Source organism: Ammospiza nelsoni, chromosome 5 (assembly GCF_027579445.1).
Source record: "Ammospiza nelsoni isolate bAmmNel1 chromosome 5, bAmmNel1.pri, whole genome shotgun sequence".
NCBI classification, from domain to species: Eukaryota; Metazoa; Chordata; class Aves; order Passeriformes; family Passerellidae; genus Ammospiza; species Ammospiza nelsoni.
The window spans coordinates 71,128,771-71,154,587 of record NC_080637.1 but is presented as its reverse complement, the minus strand read 5'-3'; the positions used below and the strand labels follow the sequence as shown (position 1 = coordinate 71,154,587).

At 40.2% G+C, this 25,817-nt stretch overlaps 1 protein-coding gene across 2 annotated transcripts in view; it reads right to left on the bottom strand.

Moving 5' to 3' along the window:
- Positions 1-25,817, bottom strand: part of PTPRO (protein tyrosine phosphatase receptor type O) — a 139,398-nt gene that overhangs the window by 60,391 nt on the left and 53,190 nt on the right. The window contains exon 2 of one of the 2 annotated variants that reach the window (XM_059472330.1): positions 2,428-2,701. In XM_059472330.1, coding sequence (XP_059328313.1) covers positions 2,428-2,701 — 274 coding nt within the window. Of the gene's footprint in view, positions 1-2,427; positions 2,702-25,817 lie in introns of those variants that run through there. The other variant, XM_059472331.1, reaches the window with a different exon arrangement.

Below are 25,817 nucleotides of genomic sequence, written 5' to 3'. Positions count from 1 at the left end.
TAAATAAATTATGCAAATTCCAGAGTTACTTCTCCCCCATTGAAAAGCCAAAGCTCCAAGAGCAGAGGAAAGCAAGCCTGAAACAGCTGTGTGAGATACCAGAACCACTTTAACATTGCCCAGACTGGAAGAGGTGACTTTGGCAGGCACAGCACAATTGCATTTATAGGAATTCAGCCAGGAAAGTGAGATTCTCACAATTATTCTTCTCAAAACCATTGCAAGGATCTTTAAAAAGCAGTCAGGGTTTCCATTTTTCTCCTTCAGTGATGTACTGAGCCAAATTTGCTGAACACAACTTTGCTACAGAACCAGAAGCAAAAAGGGCGATTTTGTGCTAAAATTCAATGTTACAGGTTTCTTATCTAAGAGTTTTCAAATAGCTCATCCTTTTCACTGCAACAATCTGGACCACAGAGCCTAAATGAGGAAATTCTAGATAGCTTGTGCTATCTTTGATTAACATGAGAAAATCCTGAAATTCTCCAAATCAGAGACAAGCAGAAGTGTTCAGTCTTGTAGAAAAGGACCAAATGAACAATGGAACGCTCAAAAGGAACTTATACATCCACATGAATATCTGCATGGATGACAATGTAAGGGGGTGATCCAAGACAGACGGGATGGCTTTGTTAAGGACAAATTGTGCCTGAAAAAATCTGAAGGTTTACATTGAATATGAAGAAAAACTTCACTGAAAAGGTGGTCAGGCATTGGAATAGGCTGCCCAGGGAAGTGGCTAAGTTGCCATCCCTGGAAGTGTTCAAAGAATATGTGGAGGTGGCACATGGGGACATGGTCTGGTGGTGAACCTGACAGTGTTGGGTTAATGGTTGATATTGATTATCTTTTCCAACCTAAATGATACTATGATTCTGTGTTACAGCTATATTTATATGATATGATTTTGTATTTTTATATGTACATACTTATGCCCATATACTTATATGAAGAGTTACACATATATATGCCTATATATAATGTATAAAATGTATATTTTGTCAGCTTTTCAATGCTTTTCTGGTCAGAAACCTTTAAGGGATAAAAAAAAGAGTTTTCTTTAAATGTGTTCTTCTCTTGCCTTTTCTTGCCAATTCCCTTAGAGGTGGCATATTGATGGGAGACATGAACAGGAGGAAGGAAATGTCATCAGGATTTACCACCAGAAAGCAGAAGTCTTTCATGACTCTCACTGAATTTCTAAGTAGGCAATGCCTTTGAGGCACCTTGGTCTTGTTTTGATGAGCACTTTTTGGGTACACACAGCTCTGTGTGAAACAGACCTCCAGCACACATTGAAAATCTGGATCTCCTTTGCAGTCTCCAGGAGATCCCAAAAAACTCTTGGGAGCACTGCCTTGGGAATAACCACATTGGCATCACCAGCTATCCTGACTGATTTATTTTGTGGCAGCCTAATGAATGGGGTCAGTCTGCCACTGGTAAAGCTCTCCTGACACCAATGGAGTTAGAGCAGGAATTAATTTGGTAGTGGGAGCTAATTGCAATGTGCCATTCTTTCACGTGTAAGATATAGATGGAATAATTTAGATGGTTACATGTCTTTGCAGGATTAAATAAACCAAGAATGTTAAACATTCAGAGAGCACGGGGCAAAAAGAAAAATATAGATCTATCCTAATTATTATCTGCCAAAAAAATCAAGTTAATTGCTAGTCATAAAATTATGAAAAACAGGAAGTGGACAATACCAATAACAGGGGGAAAAAGCCCAACAACAAACCAAATACCACCTCATGCATGTTTTTAGGAGAAACCAGTGGTCACAACAGGAGTTTTAAGAACTCTTCTCAAAATCTGAAGGGTATTGAAACACCTCAAAAATCCCACCCCAGCACCCTGCCTTTTCATTCCAAATTTACTTTCAGTTCTGTACCTTGTGCTCCAGAAGGTGAACTCAGGAGCAAAGGCTGCTACAAGAGAGCCAGCGCTCATCAGTCTGCCTGACAGAAAATATCACAGAGGAGATTGGATCCTTTCCCTTCCAAAAGGAGGGAATTTAGTCTTCAGTCACAATTTACAGCCTACTTTTGGAGTTCAGTGCGGTACCCTTCAATGCTGCCTGCAGGATTGCCCTTTCTTTGCCACAAATGTGGTTGTCTCTCTGTTGAGGCAAAACCAGAGAAATCCCCAGTTTTCTCTCTGTTACACCTCAGTGGTCAGGAAGGGCCAGCCAGGGGAAACTTAGTCTTTCCTTTCTTTCTGCCCACACCTTGTGAATTTTCACTCACACCTTGTCAAAACTTCTTCCCTACTGCTCTCACACAGGGAAGCATCCCACACAAAACCAGAACCCATTGAAAAAAAACCAATCCAACCTTCTTCACAAGAAGAACTCATGGAGAAAATAAAAAGCCACACACACAGACATGAAAGAGAAGAAAAGAAGAATAAGATGTTACTTACTGGTTAGCACAGTGATTGATCTTGCTGACTTGGAAACCATATTTGAGTTGACCACTAAGAGAGTCACTATGTAATACAGGCCATGGTATTTGGCATTGAAAACCACAGGGGCAGGTAAAGTGCTATTGAATTCATCAAACTGGAAAAAGTAGTTCTTGGATTCCCCAGCTATCTTCACAACGTAGACAGAGGATGAGCTCACCACGTCCGATGCCTCCAGGGACACAATGATACAATTGTCCTCTCTGACAGCAACTTGGAAAGGCTCTGCACTCTGCAAGGTGAGAAAAAGAGTTTCTTGTGGTCAAATCTAGTATTTTAATTTTCACCTTTTTCCCTTGTTATCCGTAAGATCCTCATATTTGCAATAAAGTTACGTCTTGTATTCTGCTGGACAGTTAACATCAATCAAGAGCAATTATTTCAGGCTGCAATTCACAGTCAGCCAGAGCCCACAGGTATCTGATTTTCAGAGGCCAGGCTCTCTGCAGCAGAGGACGGATCCTGCTGTGTGTTTTTTGATACTCCAGACACTCCATTCCTTACACCCTGAGGAATAAAGCCTCTGTCATCCTTTCATGAGGAAAGGTGAAGTAGAGCAGAAGGAGGATGAGATTGGAAAGGGTATCAGGGCAAGAGGATTTCCAAAAAAACCTCAATGTTATTTGAATCCCCAAAATGAGGTGATTAAATCAAGACTCTTTTATCTTGCAGAAACAGGATAATATATTCCTCAACACAATATATTCTGAAAGGCTACAACTGAAGAATAATTTTGGGTACTGCCTAAGCTTTTCCAAATGTGTATTGTATTAACCATACTTGCCTATTGCAGCAAGTACCATTTCTTACCACTATGTCCATAGTTTTGGCTAGCACTTTTTTATTTCCTAAGCTACAGCATTTAATTTTCAATATTTCATTTATTAGTGGTAGAGAGAAAGGAGCAATTTAACCTTGTTTTCATGTATCATAAGTGTGTTAACCCACTGCCAGCTGAAAACACTTTCCTTTTTATTAATTTCAAACCAGCTGTCAGGAGAAGCACTTGTTCTCTACAGGAATTTCAAAACAGATTCATGCTAATTAATGAAAAGAAAAAGTTCAAGCTTACTTTAAGAGTTGCCTTTTTGTTTATTAGACCACACCACAGTTTATAATTATTTTACCCCCCATGAAAACTGTAGTATCTGGTATTTTCAGTTCCCAATTCCACAGTATTTTTGTCCTTCATGTTTCACAGGCTGAGAGCTCTCAGGGAAAGGCAGAAAAGCAAGGATAGTTTGCAACTTCTTTGATCAAATTTCTCCTGTACCAGAGAGAGCTAGAAACCTCCTTCAGAGATTAATTCTAACAGCCTGACTACCTACTATTTTCTTGTGGTTTTGTTTAGTGCTTGTTCTTCCGTGAAAACAATATTTCTGGGATTTATGCTGCAAGAACCAGGATCCCTACTTGAAATTCACACATCTGGTGTTGCCAACTCCTGGCATTCAAAGAAACACCTCAATTAAAAAAAAAAAAAAAAGAAAAAAATTCACAACAACAATAATAACAGAAGTAAACCTGCCAGGAATAAATAATTGGTTCTAGAAGTGTAAGATTTAAACCAGCAGCAGTTTGTCTTTCCATGTATTGATGGCATTATCATTGGGCATTGACATTTACAGTGTACTTAAGGCTACACCACCCTAGAGACAAAGCCACAGGCTTGAGACAGAGCCCCTGAGCAAACCCTCCCATCTGATGCAAGGGGAGAACAAGGCACAAAGCACATAATCAGTGCAACCCAAAGAGGATAACCTGTCTAGACAGCTCCAAGCCTGAGATTAAGAACAGAGGCAATGCAACTTCAGCTGCTGACTTGAGGCTTGCTTTAGTTAGTCTTTAAAAAAATTACTTTAAAGTTGTTAAAATTGTATCTGCCAATGTTATCAGTGGGAGAATATTTTGGTATGGAAGTCTGGGTAATTTTTCACACATGGCAAAGCAATTGCTCCAAAAGGTTTATAATGTAAAACTACAGCTACAAAAAAGCTTCCATGTGTTTTCCCCAGCCTGAGCTGAATTCAACAGGCTTACCCTTGAGCAGATCAAAATTCTACATTTCAAGTGGTTGCACTTTGCCTTAAATCCCAGTCCAGCATTTGGATTCACACAGACTCAAACATTTAACTGGGGATTATGCTTAGATCTGCTCAAAACCAAGGAGGGGTTCTCTTATCCTTCTTCCTCCCTACTTTCTTTTCACTGAGAAAATGTGGAATCAATCCTACTTCAGCCCTTCTGGTGTGGGGAGACAGGAGAATGAAGGCACAGGTGCCCTGGCTTTCCAGAGGCACATCACTGTTGTATCAGTGGAGCCATGGTTGTCTTCCAAGACCAAGCAAGGACTCAGCAAGGTTATTTCTACACACTAAGCTTGCAGTTCATATATAATCCCATAGAAATCTGTAGGTTTTGACCTTCCACAGGCTTGCATTTGAATGCTTCACTAGAGGAGGAAGAATGGTGCTGTCTCTGAAATTATTCTGGCCTTCCCTTGGCCTTGGCACTGAATGCCACAGCTCCAACTCCACGTGCCTACCTGGCTACAAAGAACCAGCCCAAAGTGCCAAATGAATTTATATGTGCCAACGAACAGTTCAAAGCAAGTTCCTTGTAGCTGGATGCTATAAATCAATTGCTATGCTAATCAAATACAGCTGGAAATTAAGCATATAATTGCAGAGTCATGGACATTCCTAGGATATAATTAGATATCAGGCAATGCTCGTGTGGGTTGTGATTTTACTCTTTGATTCTTCCATGGGTATTGTATTAACCATGATGAAGACCATGCTTTTATTTTTTCCTCCCTCAATGTTTTCCTGAATCCACAGCAGCACCATTCAGCAAATGGTTCACAAGCTCCCACACAATCAGCATGGAATGCTTCTGCCAGCTAAATAAAACTCATACATTTTCTGTTGTTACCTATGACACCTGCCTGGGGTAAATAGCTTTTTTTTGAGTGCTCCCTCACCTTAAGCACATGGGGATTAAGAAATGATAGCTTCCCTCATCCATGTTTAGATGTTTTGGAACCTCTGCTGCCATGATGCATTTTTTGAGGGCCATCTCCTTAGCAGCCCTGTGCCCCATCCAGCCCATCACTGGAGGATGCATCCCTCTCTGGAGTGGCCCCTTTCCAGTGATTGTGTGTCCCTCTGTGCGCTTTCCAACTGCTGCATGCAGGGGACACATGGTGTGGGGGAGACATCTGCTCCTTATTATCCACTGGCTCTTCAAGTAACTTTTAGCCTTTAATTTCTAAGATTGGAGTGGCAGATCAGAGATCAATAAAAAGAATTGGCAATTAGCATATCATGAGATGAAATAATTTATCTCCTTTGGAATACAGAATATGTTATCTCTTTTGGAATATATTGTAAAAGGACAGACCATTCTGGCCATCCCTCCTCCAGGTTGTACAAGGTCAGGGTTACCAGCCAGCACCGGGCTTGTGATTTTGAAAAGATTTCTAAGAAAAAAAGCTGAGTATTTTCTCTAAGCACCACTGCAAGTGACAAACGTGCCCCACTTAACTAGACTGTAAGGCCAGTGTGTCTTAAGACTGACAGCATCAGTATGGTAAATACACATTTCATTACTTCTGGTCAGCTACCTCCAGGATTTAATTTGCTGGTGTCACAGCTTGAGCGGCTGTTTCGTGCCTGTGGGGAAATTTGGCAGGGCCTGTGCATTCAGAAACAAATTATTAGCTCCAACTTCCTTCCTAGTTTATTATTACAAGCTCGTGCCACAGTAAAGCACTTTAGAAGAAGAAAAAAAGAAAAAGGAGGGGGGGGAAGTAAATCCCACAGTGTGATGCCTGTTCACAGCCATTTCCAGTGCAGGGATGAGTCATGTTAGTGGAATTTCCAGCCAATAACCAGGTCCCAATTAAAATGAAAAGGAAGGGGAGGCAAGGAGATATACAACATGTCAAATAAACAATATCCTAAGAGTAATAGGAAAATAAATGGTGTGCAGCAGAGCTCAGAGTCCTCTTTTCAGAAGTTTATATCCTTGGTTTATTTCCATATAACAGAATGAGTTTTACACATGAGGAAGAGATCAAAGCTGCAAAACAACTACTGATTTTAAGTGCTCTAGCTTCTGAATGTCTCATTCTGAAACACATTGTGCCAGAACTCAATTACCAGAAGTGCAAGCAGTTACAAGTTCTGCTGAGGAGCTGTGGCCACTCATCAGCTCTGTAAAATAAAAGTACTGGAAACTGCATCTCATTATCTAATGCCAGACAAGTGGAACTAAAATCCCAAACAAATCTGACTTTGGCCAGCTTTTACAGAGTAAATCCTGCAGCATTCACAGGATTTTCAAAGTAAACAGGAGCAAATTTTAAAGCTATGAGGATCTACTTCTCAGGCACCATGCTGAACACCTACTGCATGGTGCAAATATATAAAATAATACAAAACAACAAATATATAAAATAATACAAAAATAACATCCATGCAAGTGCAAGAAAATATTGAACAATACTATATTTAGACCTCTTGGGTGAAATACTGGCTATTTAGTGAGTGATTCTACTACACTCTGATATATTTTGTCCTGGTGGCCAATAATGCTAATTTCATTCTAAATCATGTGATGACTCATTCTCACTATGATTCATCTTAATTAATCTTAGGTACTTAAAAGGAATGACTAAGCCAGGATGACCTTTTCAGACAGAACACCTGTGGATTCACCTAAGACTGGAATTAAATGTGAAAAATGCACTAAACAGCAAAGGGCTGATGGTCCCAGCTTGGCAATATTCCTGCAGTCCTCTGTCACTGGGTGCTCTGAGTCTAAGCCTTACAAAAAAGGCCACATTGGAATCCAGATTTCAGGATCCTGGCCTTTGCTACAACCACAGAAAGCAGGAAAGAAATAAATAGCACTGCAAAACACGCTTCCTTGGAATTGCTAGCTATCATTATTAGCTCCTAGAGTTTAAATAAAATAGCTAAACACATCCTTAAAGAACTTAGGGAAGTACATCCTAAGCTTTCCACTTGTTCCAGTGAATTCTAGAGTAGGCACAGACTTCAGTGCTGACTGGAAATTGTTTGACATGATCTTCGAAAGTGTGAACAAAAAGTGTTACAGCCTTCTGACAGAAATGTAAAGACTTCTGGAAAATAAGGATATTCATTTCTGAGGCTTTTGTTTTTACCTACACTTTTCCACAGGTTGTGTAAAGATCATCTCTTAATAAACACTCCCCAGAAGAAATACTCCACGGGAAAAAAAAAAATGCAAATCTGTATAGTTAAGATTTTCCATGCAAAAAGGAATATTTTAACATGTAAAAAGATAGCGAAAGCTGCAGTTCTCAATAATTTATGGTTTGTGATTCAGGTTAACACATCATTTCTGGCATTCTGCTCTATGAATAGTGTCCTCAGCCCTGTTGCTATTCTGAGTCTCAAAAAGCCAGTAACAACAGTCCTCTGGTCATATTTTATAAATGAGCTTCCACATTTCTTTGCTCTGGGAGACAGCTCTAAAGGGAGGAGTATTTTTTCCCATCTCTGCCCACAAAGGCAGAACATGAGGGTGGGTTTTTTTAAGCAAACATCATTATTGTGAGTGCAGCCCACCATGTTTTGCTGCCATTTTGAAGTTAATAACCTGGAAGGGAATATTTTTTCACATAATCAACTGCTACTATGACAGCATTAAGCTGTCATATTCCAGAATGTTAATTTCAGTAAGACTAATATCTAACGTATTTTAACTGTATGTCCCACTGTTAACATGTCCAATATTTGATAAATTATTGCTAAATATATATTTCTAGCCCATCTTTCTAGTGCAGAGGTCAACACCCAACCATGTTGATTCAGAGGCTTTGATGTTAACAAGATTTAAAACTAAGTTAGGAATTCTAGGATGGCATTTTTCCCTGCACATGTGCACCCCAAGTACAACAGGAATTCACACCCAGGCACATGCAGTTTGGTTTCTCTCCACTCTAGATTTTTAGCTTTTCCCTAGTACTAAAATTATGTCAAAAAAACATAATTCTGCTGAAAGAAAATATGATTTTGATATGAAAGAAAATATGATTTTCCTTCTCCAACTCAGATCTTTATGGAGCCTCTGCAATTAAAGTTTAGCCATCCCTTGTGGATGTAGCCAAACACATGCCAGATGAACCTTGTGCTTTAATTAAAATGCATCTTCCCTCTTGAGCCTGCATGTGAATAACAGAAAATGAAAAAGGGCACAGGAAACATATCACATTGCCTCAAATCCCTTAATTCTACCAAAAGGGCCCTTCTCCAGTCAATCCTTGCTCTCTGGGACAAGAATGAGAGCAAACTTCTGCCTGAACCAATGGTAAAATGATCAGAGCTGAACACGTGCCAGGTGGGATCCCCTGCTAAATTCCAAAATTAACAAATAGGGGCAAGGGAAGAGAAAGATAAACTCCATGTACACATTATCCTGAGAACACACACACCATCCAGCAATTAAGAAGGATGGAGTGTAATTAAGCAGAGCTTCCACCTGCACCTGCAGCTCACTGCCCACCCCAGGGGGAAGGAGGAACAGATCACCTCGTGGCAAGGCTGAAGGAGAAGGCAGAGTGAACAAATGAGCCACAAATTCAGGCAGATTTTGAAGAATTTGATGATTAGAAAGAAGTCTCTCCTTGCATGGTGAGAAACAATCTCTGAGGGGCTGCAAAGTTGGGGGATGAGAGGGAACACACTGGAGATGTGGGCTTGGGTGATGAAGGACAAATTCATTCATGCTCAGTGCTTCAGCTCCAAAACTGTGGATTCGCCTCTGCCAGTAATGGAAATCTGTAACAGAAGCTTCTGATGCTGAAACAGCTTCTGAACAGCTGCTGATGCTGAAAGGTGACACGAGGAAGTTACACAGAAAATTCCTGGTGTTCTACAGAATGGAAGGGCTGATGTTGCATCATGAGAAAACAATTCCAGCAGTGCTGTGCAGCTGACATGAACTGAACTGGAGGCAACTAAACTTCATACTCATGCTGAGAGTATAACAGAGGGCTACAGACTGACCTGGTGGGTGCTATGAGAGTGGAGAATGCCTCAATTTTTAATTAATAAGGTGCATATATACCCTTCATATGTGCACATAGTTCTTAAAGGCAGAATGCAATGCTTTGCTACTTGCACTATCTATAAAGAACACAGCTGGGAGGAAGTTGAGTTCTCACTTGTCAGAAAAAAATTGGAGACCAAAGTGGTTATCAAATTAATTTGTAATCACAAAGCAATGTAAGGGAAAATGAGGGAAGAGAACCAGACTTTCTCTTCCCCCCATGTTGATCTATAATAAGAGAACAATGAATTTACTTGTAGAGAGAGGCTATTCCAGAATCCTACTTCTTTGTTCCATATCTGCAAATGTTTTTAAAGGGGATTAGGCACAAAAGTGCCCTTAAGTAGTTTCAAAATTCTGTGACTACTAGAGAGGTTTTGAAATCGGGATGGATTTGTCAAAAAAACCCCAAAACAAAACCAACATCAAAAAACAAAACAAAACAAACCCAAACAACAACAAGAACTTATAAAACCCTAAAAAAACACCTGTTCCAAATTTGGTTTTGTGACTTCACATTGGTCTGGTGCTCACTTTAAACAATCAGTCTGCCTCTTTGGTGTTCATTTTTCTATCATCTCCTGCCTCTCAGCTCCCCAGAAAAAAAGCTGCAAACACCCACCACGCTTTCTTCATGGGTCACAGGAGTCATAGCATGTCTGGAAAACCCAAGTTTAAATCCAGATCAGCAGTTTTCATATTCTGTGCTTATTTACCCTTCTTCCCTGAGTCATAACTGTGATGTGGCTGTGGCTATCCCTCAAAGATTGTTCACTCAGGTTCAAATACAGGTTTATTTTGTTTTGAGATCCAAGTGGAACCTGATGTTCTGCACTTTGATTACTCTGTGGTGTCCCTGTGCTCTCTAAACTGGCAAGAGATGAACAGACAAGCTGCTGAGATTTTCTGTTATTTATATATAGTTTCTGCAGATGAATGGTATTTTTCCTTGCTAAAGTATTTGCTGTGGTAAAGTGTGCGTGTGTATGAGTGTGATTGATTGTTTCGCTTGATAAGAGGTTTTTTTGCTTTTTTCTGACCTGTGCTCAAAGGGAAGCAAGCTGACAGTGCCATTTCCCTGATTACTATCAAGAGATGAGCTCTGTAACTCTTTGTACAGCGCAGGGTCAATTGCAAATCCACACAGAACATTTCAATTGGAGCTCCAGCCTGATTGTCCATTCATTTCTAGCGTGGCTTCAGGCTCAGTTCAGCCATTTGTAGCAATCTGCTAAGATCATACCCACAGAAGAATGCTCTGTCACAGTGCTGCTCAGAAGGCATAAAAACCCCAAACTCCAATGCTGCAAAAGCTCAGAACCTGTCACTGCCACCCTGCCCTGCAGGGACAGCTCCAGCAGGATTTATTTGGTTGCAGTGTATCGAGAATTTTGTTTTTAGCACAACTGCCGGGGGCTGACTTGGAGGAAGAGAAAGAGAGGAGAATACAAAGAGCTCAGGAAATGGAGCCAGGACCCTCAGCTGCTGGAAAGCCATTCCAGATGTAAAAGTGCCACCCCAGATGCCCAGAGCAGGAGACCAGGGGACAATGACTGCTGTTGCATAAATGGGGACACCTCAAAAATTTTCTGGCCAGAACTTTTGTGATGAGACTTCTGTGCTAAGTGTGAGATTAATCTGGCTTCATTTTATCATAATAAAAATAGTGTGCCTAGTCAAATCTTATCATCTAGGTTCCCTCTGTAGGGAGAGAGGGATATGAAGAATTTGGTTTACTCACTTAACGTTAAACAAGCTGTCTCCTGCAGATGTTTGTCTCTGTGCACCTTCCATTTAAACACCAGGAGGCAGATGAGAGCAGAAACACCTGTGCATGGTTTGATGGCAGCTGCAACTCAGATTTTTAAAGCCATTTTTAAGTACTATGGCTCCTAGTCTTTTTTTCTTGTCCAAATTGATATGATAAGGTTTCAATTTTCTTTAGCTATTCTCTTCTTCAGCAGTATAAAAGTGCATGGTGGCTGTTACTGAGCAAGCCAAATAACTTTAAGCACATGGAAGGTGCTACTCAGCAAAAGATGCAAGCATGTCCATAAATCCTTTGCCTCTGTGACACAGGCAGGCCCTGAGTACAAAGAATCAATCAGGAGATCAAGGTCTCTTTTCTGGAGCTGCCAAAGAGTGATAACCCCTGAAACCTCCTTCTAATTTTGTTTTGAGTCTTTTACCAAGTGAGGTTGCTAAAAGTCTTTCAAAGAACAATAAAAGTCTTGGTCTCTTAGGTGATGCTGAGCCTCGTGCTCTGCAGGTTCAGTGCTCTCCTCACAGAAATTATTATTCCTTGCTGTGGTCGTGTGGGTTTTACACTTGGCAGCTATTCAGTGGCCAACAGGGATGCAGTTAAACCACCACAAATACATTCATCAGCCCAATATCTCAGGCTGAGGTAGCTCAGCAGTGATGGCATGGAGAGCAGACACATTAAATTTCTGTCTGGTTTGGCAGCTACAGACCCTGAGAGTGTAGAACTGAAAGAACTAAACTTTTGCCATTAGCTTTCTTTCATATATTTCTCTTTTAATACCTGACAGAGCTTTTCCCCAGGCATGACAATGGCTACCCAGGCAAGAGAAGGCTTAATAAACTGAGAGATGAAATCAGCTGAGAAAAGGCTGAGTGGAAATTGGCAATGAGAAGTCTGTTCCCTACAGTAGAATTGACTGTAAGACAAAAATATAAATTTTCTGAATGCTGTTTCCTCATTTTAACTCAGGATGCTCTGTAGTGTCTTCTGAAAAGGATGAATTTATAAACAGCATGGCCTTAAATGAGTCAACATGACCTTTCCCAGACACACACCACAGTAAATATTTACTGAGCTTTATTTCATAGGCATTAACTCACTGCTAATATAAAAAGCTTTCAGGCTGCTAGACAATGCAAGATGTAATCCTATCATTCTGACATTTAAGAAAATGCACATTTTAAAAGTGATAATGATTTTCTTTCCTAGTTACTTTCTAGATATGAGTTCACCATGAATTTTTTTATGCTCTAATTTTCTTCTTCCATTTTGTGAAGTATTTTTGTTGCCAGTGAAAGGGAAGGATAAGGATGAAGGGTGATGGCATGGATTTTTTTTTCTTTTGTCTTCTATTTATCTCAAAGCAAGTAGTGCTTGCATACATAAGCACTGGTCATTCTGCATGATATATATAGTATTATATATAGAGAATAATTATATAATTATAATATAATTATATATCAGATAATATAATAATATACTATATAATATATAACATATAATATAGTAATTATATATATATTTTTAATATATATATATATAATCCAAGCAAAAATACATTTAGCCTGGTTGTCTGTCTGCCATTTGCAGAACTTAGTGTGGTAATTTCTCAATAACTGCAGGGTAAATTTACAAATCTCTCTTATCTCATCAACACCTGCACTTCAAGCAATACACACATTGCCTAAGGTCTTACCCAACTCTTTGACTGAAACCAAAATATTTTCATGATCCTCCTGGGAGCACACCCACCTGTACTTTAGAATTACAAAATGGACGTGGCTCTTTTTTCCTAAATGTGACCATAAAAAATCACAAGGAAAGTTCTGTAAATGTATATGGTGTCCTATAACCCAGATAAATATCGACAATATCCTTAAAAAAAAAAAAACAGAACTGGGCACCAAGGTATTTTTTATGTGAAGTTGAATGTGCATCCTCAAACCTCTCCACCTTCATGTACAACAGAACAATGTCAGAAAAGGCACACTGCAGCACTGAGCCCCTGTGGTAACAGAGGCAGCTTCATCTCCAGGCCAAATGAGCGGTTTCTCTTAGTTATTTATAGCCCTTTTAAATTTTAATCACTTTATTTACTTATTCCCTGCCAGGTCCCTGCTGACCACACTCAGTTTTCCCTCCCCTTCCACTCCAGTGTGCTCATAGAGCAGTGAAAGCTCTTTATTTCCAGTATTGGTCTACAATGTTTTTTCTCAGCTCAGGTTTACTCTGGATGCAATTTTTGCCTCCTAACTCAGAAGAGCCAATGGACAGAAGTATCCTCCTGCCCCACTGTTTCCCACCAGCCTTTAGAAATTTAAAGCAGCAGAGAAAGAAGAAGGCTGGTGTTTCTTTGTGGCTCTGTTTTTGTGGCTGACAAAAAGTTACATCAAGTATTGTAGCTCTGGGCATGTTTCTGTGATGTTTTCTCACAGAAGAAACCTCAGCCTTAGTGAGTCATGGAGTTTTCTGTCCACCAGAACTCCAGAGGAGAAACTCATCACCCAAGAGCACCCTGAGCTCCCTGCAATTCACAGCAACAAAAGTCATTTTCAAGCAACAGCTTAATGAAACACCAGTAATACACTCTGCACTGAGCTCAAGCACCAGGCAAAACTGACTATTTAAATTACCACAAGGATTAGGACCATAAACACAATCAGCTGGCATAGCTCAGTCTATAAACAAAAAATGTATTTACCTTAGGCAACAAAATGAGCCATGCTGCCCTTATCTCTGCTGCTGCAAGCACTTAAAGCATGCATGTGAAAGTGAACATTCATGCTTGCACTGAGTATTTGCATGTTTATGAATAAACTGTAATCAGTTTGACAGTGTTCTTCCTTCTTGCTTTATTAGCCCTGTGAGCTCTTCATTCACTCCTCACACTTTGCATGCCAAAAAGGCAGACAGGGAAAAAACATCAACATCCTTGTGAAGCTGCCCACAAGCACAGAATGTCTACATAAATAAGAAAATTAGACCCAAAGACTAGAGAGCATGCTCCAAAGAGCAGCAATTGGTATTGGCCATGTAAAAAGAGAAGCTGGGGAAATCTTGGATTTTTTTTCCCCATTTGTCTCTACTTGAAAGAGGGAAAAAAAGAGACATGCATGACTGATGGTAATGGAAAACCTATTTGTGTCCAATTCACTGGAGAAACAGCACAAGGACATATCATCCTTGTGAAATAATTTGTCCTGTATTCCTTGAGCCAGATGAAAGTCCCATTATGTACAAAACAACACGTGCAGATGAATACAGATTTGGGAGATCTATTATTCTCTCAATATGCTGCCTTGGTGCAACCTCTGTCACGAAAGAGGCTCTTTCCAAGTGCCTCACACTGTCACAAAGTGTGACTTTTTCCACGAACCCAGAATAGATTTGAAAGTGCACAGCAGCACCGAGGAGTCATTCATGATCAGGGCTCTTGCTGTGAAACAAAACTGGCACACGCTCCTGGAACCCACAGCAATTAACGCGTGTGAAATCAAACAGCCGCACCACACCGACTGTGCCCAGAGCAAAAATAGAATGGAACAGCCTCATCTCCATAGGCCTGCATGGCTCTGCGATTCAGAGAGACCTTTGTGAGCACAGAACAGCTCCATTTCCTCAGATGAGGCTGGTGCTGATGCATTTGGACTTCTCAAAATCTTCCTCTTCGCCCCGCTAGGAGACACGAGGTTCTCTTATCTCAGACAACGCTCATTACTGATTCCCTAACCTGACAAGGAGTTTGTGCAGGAACAGAAGATTTTTTGAGATCTAAAGAATGATTATGAAGTGACACAGGTGTGATCTTAGCAAATCTAAGGTTTTTTTCCTCTTGCAGTGCTAAGGAAAAAAACAAAAAAACCAAAAAAAACGTGCCCAGTAGTCTGCCCAGTGCAGCGCGGAGCACTGGAGCCTCTTCAGCCTGCAAGGCATTGTGCTGTCTCTAGATTTTAAGGGCTTACAGAGCAACTCCATCTTCCACATCAAACTGAGTAATAAAAGAAAATAAAAAACAGAAAAAACCCCAAAAAAACCCCAGAAAATCCCTCCAAAAAAAAACCCTCCAAAAAGCTGAGAAAAACAGAAAAAAAAGCCAGGAAACCCCCACTTCCACCCCCAGAAAAAAATTAAAAAACAGAAAAAAAAACCCCAAAAAACTCCCCAAAAACGCCCCTCAAAAAAACAGAAAAACCCCAGGAAACGCCTGCCCCCACAAAGAAACAAAAAAGAAAAAAATACAGAAAAAATCCACACTAAAAAAGGGGAATAAAAAGAAAAAAATAAAAGGAAAAAAATTCAAAAAATAAAGAAAAAAAGCCTTGAGGCACCATTCTTGGTTGAAATCTGCTACATTCAAATTACAAATAATCGATTTCAAACACAAAAAATGATGGCTCTGCCAGGAAAACAAAGCAGTCTGCATCTACACATGGTAAAAGAGAGGCTGGAAGGTAAGGACCATGCTGGTTTACCAAACAGTCCTGGAAAAGGCAGTAGCTCTCATTCAGATGCAGTTCAGAAAAACACAATTGCCCAATCTGGCCTGAATATAGCTGATGTTAATGTTGATTTATGTTTGTTAAGAGACCTCAAGTATTTTACCTGAAGCTGAAAATCCTGCATGTTATTTTATCTACACTTAAGTTGTGAAAAATTATTATGAATATATTTGATGTCTACATCTTACATGGATGGTTTTGGTTTGTTTCATGATAAATATTTCATGTGAGCTCTTCCTAGAAATTTCAGAATGCTTTAGCAAAAGCAGGTCAAGAATGAGGAGCTGGGGAGAAAGACCAAGAGCACAGATGGAATAATGATCATAATTCAAACAAAACTCCTCAAAGAGCAGAAGAAGCTACAACTGTGAGAACTAATTGATTTGATTCTACATACACAAAAAATGATAAGAAGGATTTAATTAAATGCCTCTCAGATTTTTTTTCTTTGAAATTTTAACTGTCAGGCATCATATCCAAAAGAAAAAACCAATACCATCCAGGAAGTAATTATCTGCATTAAACGTGCTGTTTGACTTCTTTCCTGCTACAGTGATCTCTGCCAGAAGGAGAAACCAAGGAAGCTGGGGGAGGAGGGGGGAAAAAAAAATTGATTCAGCAATTTGAGAAACTAAATACATTTCTCTGTGTCTCAATTAACAGAGGGAGGGTTTGTTCTGCAGGGGGAGCAGCACCAGGTGGGGAACAGCAAGGTTTATTTTAGTGAATTTGTGTCATGTTGGACACTGGAGGAGCAGAAGGGCTTGACACAGCATTATTTGCTGTGAATAACAACCCCTGCAGCCACCACCCATCAGAGCTGTTCTGCACCTTGGGTGATCAAATCTGGGGCTTGCCCAGCTCCAGCCACTCTGGCTCTGCCCTCCTCTGCTGGCCCCGGTTCAACACCACATCTTTCTTTGTCAGTGTTCAAGGGAGATGCAATCCTCTCATTCTTAGAGCCCTGTTCATAAATCTTTTATTTCTCCTGGCTTTGGTTTAGCCCAGCTCTTGTTACCCTAGATAATTAAGAGTTGAAATGAACACTTAATATTTAAAACGTGTTTCCTGTGTGTTTTGATGATGTCAGCTTTCACGTTGAATCCTTTCACTGGTTATCCTGCACAGACTAAGGTTTATCCTTTCTCACTCAATACTTTAGCTACCATTATTTGATGCCACTCTTTCCCATTACCTGCCTCCTGTGACCGTGTTCACAGGGGTTCTTGGATGAGGGAAGAGACAAGGATCTGACTCCATGTTTCAGAAGGCTTGATTTATTATTTTATGATATATATTACTTTAAAACTATACTAAAAGAATAGAAGAAAGGATTTCATCAGAAGGCTAGCTCAGAAGAGAATAGAAAGAATGATAACAAAGGTTTGTGGCTCGGCTCTCTGTCTGAGCCAGCTGACTGTGATTGGCCATTAATTAGAAACAAGCACATGAGACCAATCACAGATGCACCTGTTGCATTCCACAGCAGTTGATAACCATTGTTTACATTTTGTTCCTGAGGTCTCTCAGCTTCTCAGGAGAAAAAATCCTAAGGAAAGGATTTTCCATAAAGATGTCTGCAACAGCCTCCTATTCTGCCAGTAGCAGGAAACACAAATCCCAATTTCTGCTTCCACCTCTACTGCTCCCTGTAAATGATTCTGTCTTGCCATCAATAATCAAGAATGCCTCCTTTATACAGAGGTTTGTAATAAATCTCAACAGCTTCTGTCGATTTGCTTCATGTATATATTCAAAAATTATATAAATAAGAAGCATGTTTCATATAAAACTTGCATATGGTTTGCTCTTATGTTCCACACTTTTCAAATGAGTTTTTAAAAACCAGAAGTGTTTTGCGTCTCCAACCAATTTATCTGTGTTAAATTCCTCAGTCCCTCTCTTTCTTATGTATTGGTTGTTTTCTTTTCCCCCTGCACTTGTCTGATGTGGATTGATGCTGCTCCTGCAGAGATGAAGCTGGTTACTTCATCCAGCAACCAGCCCAGTAGGTTTCCAGCCCTACCAGGAGCTCTCACTGCTCCTTCAGCCTTCACTGCAGCCATCCAGCATGGCTATGGGATAATAAATCTATTTTAATTTTCATTTTTTTCCCCCAAAAGGATAAGGGTTCTGCATCTCCTCTGTTCTGTGTGAAGGACGTGATCATCCTTAACACACAAGAGCCTGACCTGAAGCAACGTGAGAACCCCACCAATAATTTTGTTTGAAAAGCATCCAGTTGTGAACTATTTTCTAATGTCAGCTATAGCAGCCCAGAAAATTCTTCTGCTAAGTTTGCTCTGATTTTGAGCACAGAAGCAGTGCTTTTTGATGAGAGCCCAAGAAAAGCCAGCCTGAAATAATCGTGTATTCCTCTGTGCACAAGCACTGCAGTGACTAATCCCAATGTGCTCCCTCAACTCTGCCTCTCTCCCTTTCACAAGGCAGCTCAGTCCTGAAAACAAATGAGAGTGGAGGAGAAATGGAATTTGTCCTCACATTATCTCCCCCACCATGCTTCCTCCCACTCCAAATTCAGCAGCAAAGGAGAATGTTTTGGTTCGCTAGCTGAGCCTACATTCCCAACTGCTACATTAACAGACAGCAGTGAAAGAATGGTTTTGGTTAATTATGTGGCTCTGCTGACCGGGGAAGATGAGAAAATCATGTGGATTATGGCACAAATGTAATGTGGGAAGTGCCCAATCCATAGACTTGCTGGGCCATCATTCAGTTTCCCAGGAAGTTTGGGACCACTTCAGTTTCAAACTGAAGAATTTACTGAAGCTGCAATCAAGATTGGGAAATGCTCTGTATTTCTATGGTATCTTTCACTGCGGAATATCAAAGTACTTTTCTAATACATGCTAATGAGCCCTTCCAAGATTGCTATAAATACAGTATCATGTGTATATGACTCATGTGGCTTATTAATTTTACATCACCTACCCTGCTGCTTGAGCAAGAGTGACAGAGCAGCGTTCAGGCAAATTCCTCTGTGAGAACTTTGCCAAAATAGCAGTACCTGTGTCTTCAGGGGTCAATCTGCCTCAAGGCTGATCCTAGTTAGCAAGATTCAGTCTGAGAGAAATGTTCCCTGCTCACCACAGCCCTCCCAGCACAGTTCTCTTGGCAAAAATTTAGAGCATTCTTGTAATAAGAAAATAAATTCTAAAGCAATGTATAACAGCTCCTAGGTTAAACATCCCATACTATGCCAGTGGTGAACAGCAGGGTGCAAGGAAGAACAGAACTTTGCTGGGGGATGGATATGGATCCAAAAGGCATAGATCCTCAATGGGACTTGATTTTAATTAAAAAAGAAGGAAGGAAAAGCAATATTTAATCTCTTAAATTTACCTATGCCCTTAACCGAATGACATTTTTACTTTGCTTAATTAACTATAAACACTGAGTTCCAGAAAAGCCCTTTGTAATTTCCAAGTGCTCACTCTGCCCCTGTGGCAATTAGCCCATTAAGAGGTTCCACAGGCAGAGCAGTGATGAAGACACGTGAAGGATTTGTTTGCTTGGTCCTTTACAGGGGCTGTGAGCCAGACACATGATTTTTAATTGAGATAAACAGGACTCTGTGCTCATACAGGTTGATGAGAGGTCAAGTTCATTAGCAAGGGGTTAGCACTACACAATGTAGCTTCCTGCTAGCTTAGAGGATGGGAAAGCAAAACAATGCCTGCTGTAAACCACCACAAGTTAAACAAATGGTTAAAGGCCCCACAGAGGGTAAATAATAGGGCTGAAACCACAATAACTAGATTTCCTTAGCCCAGTCTCAGTGGAATCAAGAAAGGTGGCTCAAACCACCCATTTCACAGTGATTTCTTTCTTTCCCGCACCACAGGATGATTGATGTGGTGGAATTCAACCCAAACAGGGCAGGCAAATTTCACCAGCAGCAGCCACAGAGGGGAGAGAACTGAGACAGGGTGGAGGGAAAGGAGAAACCCCCAGGAGCTGCATTGCTCTCTCACAGCAAAAAAAAGGAGGATGAGGAGGATGGTTCCTCCTGTCCTCAAACAGGAAGGACAGAGCAAGGAGCTTCCTAGGTGTCACTTAAACCCAGCAGCTCCCACCCTTCCCACACTAATTTCTTGTGTTTGTTAATGGTTCCTCTCCATCCTGAAGCCAAATAACTCCAAAATTCTCAATATTCCCACCCTTCCCACACTGAAACCCACACTCATTTCTTTGTTAATGGTTCCCCTCCATCCTGAAGCCAAATAACTCCAAACTTCTCAATATTCAAATCCAAGAGCAGCTTCTGTAGCTGGGGTGTACCCCTGAACTCTGAGCCATCCACATCCACTACAAGTTTCATTCTGTAATTGCTACAATTATTTAGAATTCAAGTCTGCAAATTTTGATTTAAATGGAAAAATGTCAATTCTCTGCCTTTGTCAATTCAAAAGACACTGAAGTTTAAACCTATTTAAGTCTTTCCTCTAGTAATGAAAGATTTAATTAAGAACTTTGCCATTTAAAAGGTTTCTATCTTAGCCTGGTACTGCAGCTAGTGTGCATGGATGTGTTCTGTTTGTCAGTACAAAAATGCTCTGAAATTCCAATAATTTAATCTGAAACAGAGGGAGAAACATGAGAAAATTCAAATACATCTGCTTGCACTTGAATTGCCCTCACCCCAATGGCCTTTGAATTGCCAAGGATTATGAATCCATGAAAAGCTAAAAAAAAAATTGGTGATAAAACATGTGCAATCACCAAGAGATAACCTGAGAGAAAATGCTGTGCACTGGGATCAGTCAGTCATGTGCTGTCTGGGGGACAGCTGCTTCCACAGCCTGAAAAGGATTTATCACCACTTCTGGTAGGGCACAATTTGGAAAAATCAGGGTTCTTGTGAAACACCTGATGGAGTTGAAATGGAAGTGGCCCCTATCCACAAGAGTTAATAACTTTGGGGAGGGGGAAAAATTACTTTATGAGCCTGCTTGTATTCCAGGGGAGGAAAGAAAAAGACAGTTTGGGGTTAAGGAGCTCCAAAAAGGAGCTTAAAATCTCATGCAGTGGGAAGAGTAACTTATTTCTTTGACCAACAGAAGGGTGGGTGAAGCTGTGCAGCAATTTGGCAAATGAGTCTACCAGTTTTTGAAGTTAAGGCTCCAATTTTTAAGACCAAAAGCTCCAACTTTGGTACTTTCCACTAATTATATCTGCAAGGGTGTTGTATTATTTAGATGTATTTTAAATTGGCTGGTGACCTGAGCTGTATCTATTACAGTCCAAATGCAGTTTGCATATCATTCATTATATAAATGAGGTTAGAAATGAACATAACTGTTTACTCAGAAGACATCCATTTAGTGAGCTGGCATTTCTTCATTACCCAAAATATATGATAATTGTCCATGTAATTCCTTCAGCAGTTTAATTGCACACAGTCCTGCTCCTCCATGGACATTATCTGTCAACTCCACATAATAATTATGCAACAGCCTCAGTTAATATTCAATCACACATACTCGTAGGGTTGGATTGAAATTGGATTCAATTCACAGCAAGGTGAGCACCTTTTCTTAAAAACAATGAGGTTTTTATAACAAAATAAAAGTTTAATGATTGAAGTGCTGCTGTGGCACATGGTGCTGGCATATCAGAATAAATCCATCTTTTCCAGGGTGAAAGGTAATGGTAAATCAGGGTGGTCACATTCTGCCCTGAAAGGAAAGATTCCCCTTGCAGGAGGGGTGGGAGGAGGCATTTCTGCAGCTAGGAACAAATTTTGCCTTTTGCACTAAACTGATCCAATTTATTCTCCTTCCACTGGAAACCTGACTCATTTTGAATGTAAGTTAGCTGCAAGGCTGTCTGTAAGTTTTGTGGTGCAGAGGGACTGGGCTCTGACAGGGAGCATTTCTCAGCCCTGGCACATCTGAGGCTGAGGTGCAGATCTTGAGGGAAATCCCTGAAAGATGGAATCGACATCGTCCTCAGATCACGTACAAGATACCAAAGCCAGGCTCCTTGTTTACTGTCACCTCCAATTTATCCTCTGTGAGACAGCCCCAAAGAACTTGTACCACAAAAGGAAAAGCATAAAACAGTGTATGTGATACAACCCGGCAAATCTGTCAAAAACATCTTAAATGTGTGTGTGTGTGTCTGTGCCTATCCCCATAAAACCACAAAGCATTCAGATGACTAGCTCGAAATAAATGCAAATCCCCAAGCCCCAAAAAATCTGACAGAAGAAGGTCTCAGCAGCTAAAAATGTAAGTTTGCAAACTGAAAAGGATAAACTGAGAATCTAGGTCAGGTTTTGCGATCCGTTGGTGACTGGTCTCAGCCTTTCTGAACCTTTTTGTTCCTGATCCTTCCACATCCTCATGTTACAACTTAAAAAAAGGGAAAAGAAAGGAAAAAGATCTGTCTCCATATCCCAAACCTTTTGGTTAGCTAAAGAAAGGGCTTTGCCCATCAAGGCTTTAGAATATTCTATTTCTCTTTCGACATTTATAGAGGAAAATACCCTGCAATGGAGTCTGTATTCAGAAGGGAACAAATCCCCAGAATACAGACCCAACCCAGAAGGGAACATAAAGCCTTTATGATCATTTGGACATCCAACAATGACACAGAACATGAAGCAACCTGAACAAGAGTGCATTCTGCAGAGCCTACAGCCTTTTATTCTCTGTGCAGAGAGTAAACAGGAAAATCTAAATTAATTGTCTGTATTTGGGTTAGCATAAATCACTATGCTGCATTCCTGTCATACTCCTCACAGCCGTAAAAACAAAACCTCCCTACAAATTTCACCTCTTCTTGTAGACACCAAATTTCTGTAACTGTAGTGGAGAGCAAGATACAACCAGGATGCAGCAAATTTTGTCCAATATTTTTCTTTTTTTAGGATTAAAAAAGGCAGGCAACCAAAATTTGTTTGACAAGAAGGTTCAGCACCTGGCAACAAAGAGAATCAAAGTAGTGCCCCTCATGGATCAGGTAGAGATCAGCATTACCTCAAAACCCAGCTCCTTACTCACAGAAAATCAATTAAGTTACAAAGGAAAGTTTCAAAGAAGAAAAAATTAACACAGAGAAATTCTTACCTCTCCCAAAATCAACCAAGAGATTCCCTGTTCCCTCAGGATCTTCCCAGCCCTCCAGCAGGAGGAGGGAGCACGTGGGTTTCCATTTTAATTGCTTTAATTTCATGCAGGTGGGGAACATTTCTTGCTCATTCCCCACCCCTATCAAGATGCAGAGCCAAAGAGCAAAAGGAAGTTTTGCAGCATCAGTGCAACATTAAAGTGGTTTATGCGTCCCAAAAGTGGAAAACTTTAGAACAAACTTTTTCTAGATGATTATAAAAGTCTCTGCTTCCAACCCAGGTCTCTGTGCCAGCCTTATCTCCACGGATACATTTATTTTGGAGGGGAAGTCTGACCATGTACAAAAATCAGAGAGAATTTTCTATTGAGTTCTGGCACACGTAGCCCTGTGTGTCTCAGCGCACCTCCAGGGGTCAAGGGTGGTTCTGAAAGTTGCCAGTGATATTCTGAAAACTCTCCTGCTGACTTCAGAGGGGCTTCTGCTCCTTAGACTCCGGGGAGGGGAAAAATTGTGAATTTGTTATCATTTTTAATATCCATAAAACAAGACCTGAGATGCGCAGCTCAAGATGACTCAGAAATGCAAATTTTACTATTAAAAAGTTTTTTTTTAATGTCAGGATCACAAAAAACCTCCCCGAGAGCCAAAGAAATGCATCAGTCTATTTTTAATGTGCCATATATATGTATAACAAGCACTTAAAGATTCTGTCTATTCAAACAGATTTCTGTACATCTGAGTAGGCTGAGGATCAAAAGTCAGGCTCAAATTTATGCCATTTGAGCTTAATATGGTAAATAAAGAATCTTCAGCTGGTGATCTCAGATATTTTTTTCTGCTATTGCACTCCTTCATCCAATTTTCCTGTTGCATTTCTGATATTTCCACTTCCTGTATTGAATGGACATCAAGCATGGAATACAATATGGCTAAAAAATTCACAGTCTAGAAAAAGCTCTGATTTTAGATGCCACAAAGATTATTTTCAGGATTAAAGAGAAAAAACCCTTAATTGTTTTGATAATGCTTAGCTCAGCCTTAGTTATAGGATCTCAAGAAAAAAAGATAATGACACAACAATGCTACAACATCAACTTCAGTAATAATAATCATCATCATCATCTAAGCAAGTTCAAGGAAACACCTAATGTGCTTTTTTACACTAACTCAATATCCTATTTCTTTAAAGTGGTCTAATTTTATTTTACAGGAAAAGCATAATTTTCAGGGTTTTTTCTTTATGGCCCAAGAGGCATTTCCCTGAAGAGCTAAAAACCTGCAGCTTTTTAAATAATCACTAATTTTATGAAAGAGAGATCTGTCACCTGAGAAGGTGATGTCTTAAAGAACAAGCAAATGGAAAAAATGGTGGTATTTTTGCAGTTTGAATTAAAGAAATAAAATGTGTGCAAGGAAATTAGTTAGATAAGGTATTAATATGATGAAGCATCTCTTAGATGCCCACTGAAAAGGGAACACCACTTTCTTGTCAGTGATATCTTACACATTTCAGCCAGTTAAACCAAATTATAATTAGCTTTCCATGATACTCAACAGAAATATAAAATAAAGAAGCACAGCTTCAAAAATGGTTGCTGAATAATGTATTCAACATTTTTTGGCTTTGAAGACAAGTGAAGAGCACGTTTTCACATCTTAGGGAAAAATGTTTTGCTTTTAAAAGCAAAGCACATAATTTATGCCTTTAAAAAAAAATCCTGTTTTTAAATAAACAAAAGTTGTATTTTTCTAAGGCTATTGAACTAAAGGTGATCGTTGAGAACCAAAAATATATTGACAGTTGAACTTTCTTCCTCAAAAATATTTGTAGGAAAAAAAAGTAAAAATTAGCACCAAAAACTAGTTTGAAAGTTTTAGATAAAAGTACAGCAGGTGAAACATCTCAACTCTAAGACAACCAGAAATGCAAAAACCTTATTTCCTCAATGGCTTATTTTTGCAACTATGTGCAAATAATTCCCCTCAAAATCTCTTTTTAGCGAGGGCCAAACCATGGATTTCATGTGAAAGCTCTATAGCAGAGTGAATAATAAAAGCAGCATTGACCAAATTACTTGGAGCCATCTGCTCCTTTAGAGCTGCTCCAACCAGACAAAGGGCAGGGGAAATTGCAGCATTTTCTGGCCAGCTCAGAGCCAGCACAGGCAGCTTGCTCTGCCCATCCTGCAGCTGCCACCACGGCCAGGGATGGAGCCAGGGACTGATGATGCCCTAAGCTTTAGATTTCAGATTTTCCAGATTCTGTGCTGCCTTGGCGTGTAAAGCCGAACTTCATATAAAGTGTTGGCAAGTTCTCTTCACAGCTTTGTCAGAAAAAACAATCCTTTTCCAGCCTGGGAACCAAGGACAAGGTTTGGGCCCGAAAGTGTGAGCAATGGTGAATTGAGGAGAGTAATCTGGGAGGATGGGACTGCATAACCTGCAGCTGTAATTGGACAATTAACCCCAATATGGAAATGGACCAAAACTTATAAAAGTGTGAAAAATCATGTCCTGTTCTCCATCTTGGGTCCATCATGGATCCATCTTGGGTGTAGCCCTGGCTGGGCTCTTGTACTGCCCAAAGTGTAACCCTTAAAGGCTTTTCTAATAAATCCCTCCTTTATTCCTTTAATTCTGCCTAGCCTCTGTTCCAGGCAGCCTCTCAAGGTATCACAACTGTCCCTTTGAATGCTGTGGGTGGAAAAGGCAGGAGGTGTCCAAGGAAGCCTGGGACCCTGAGCTCCAGGGAAGGATTTCCATGCTGCACAGATTCAGGGAGCTCATTCCAGTGCACTTTGTGACATGTTCTCCTCTCATTAACCAAGAAGGTTGGCCTGGAAATCTGACCTTAAAGCCTGGGAAAACACAAGAGGCTCAGAATG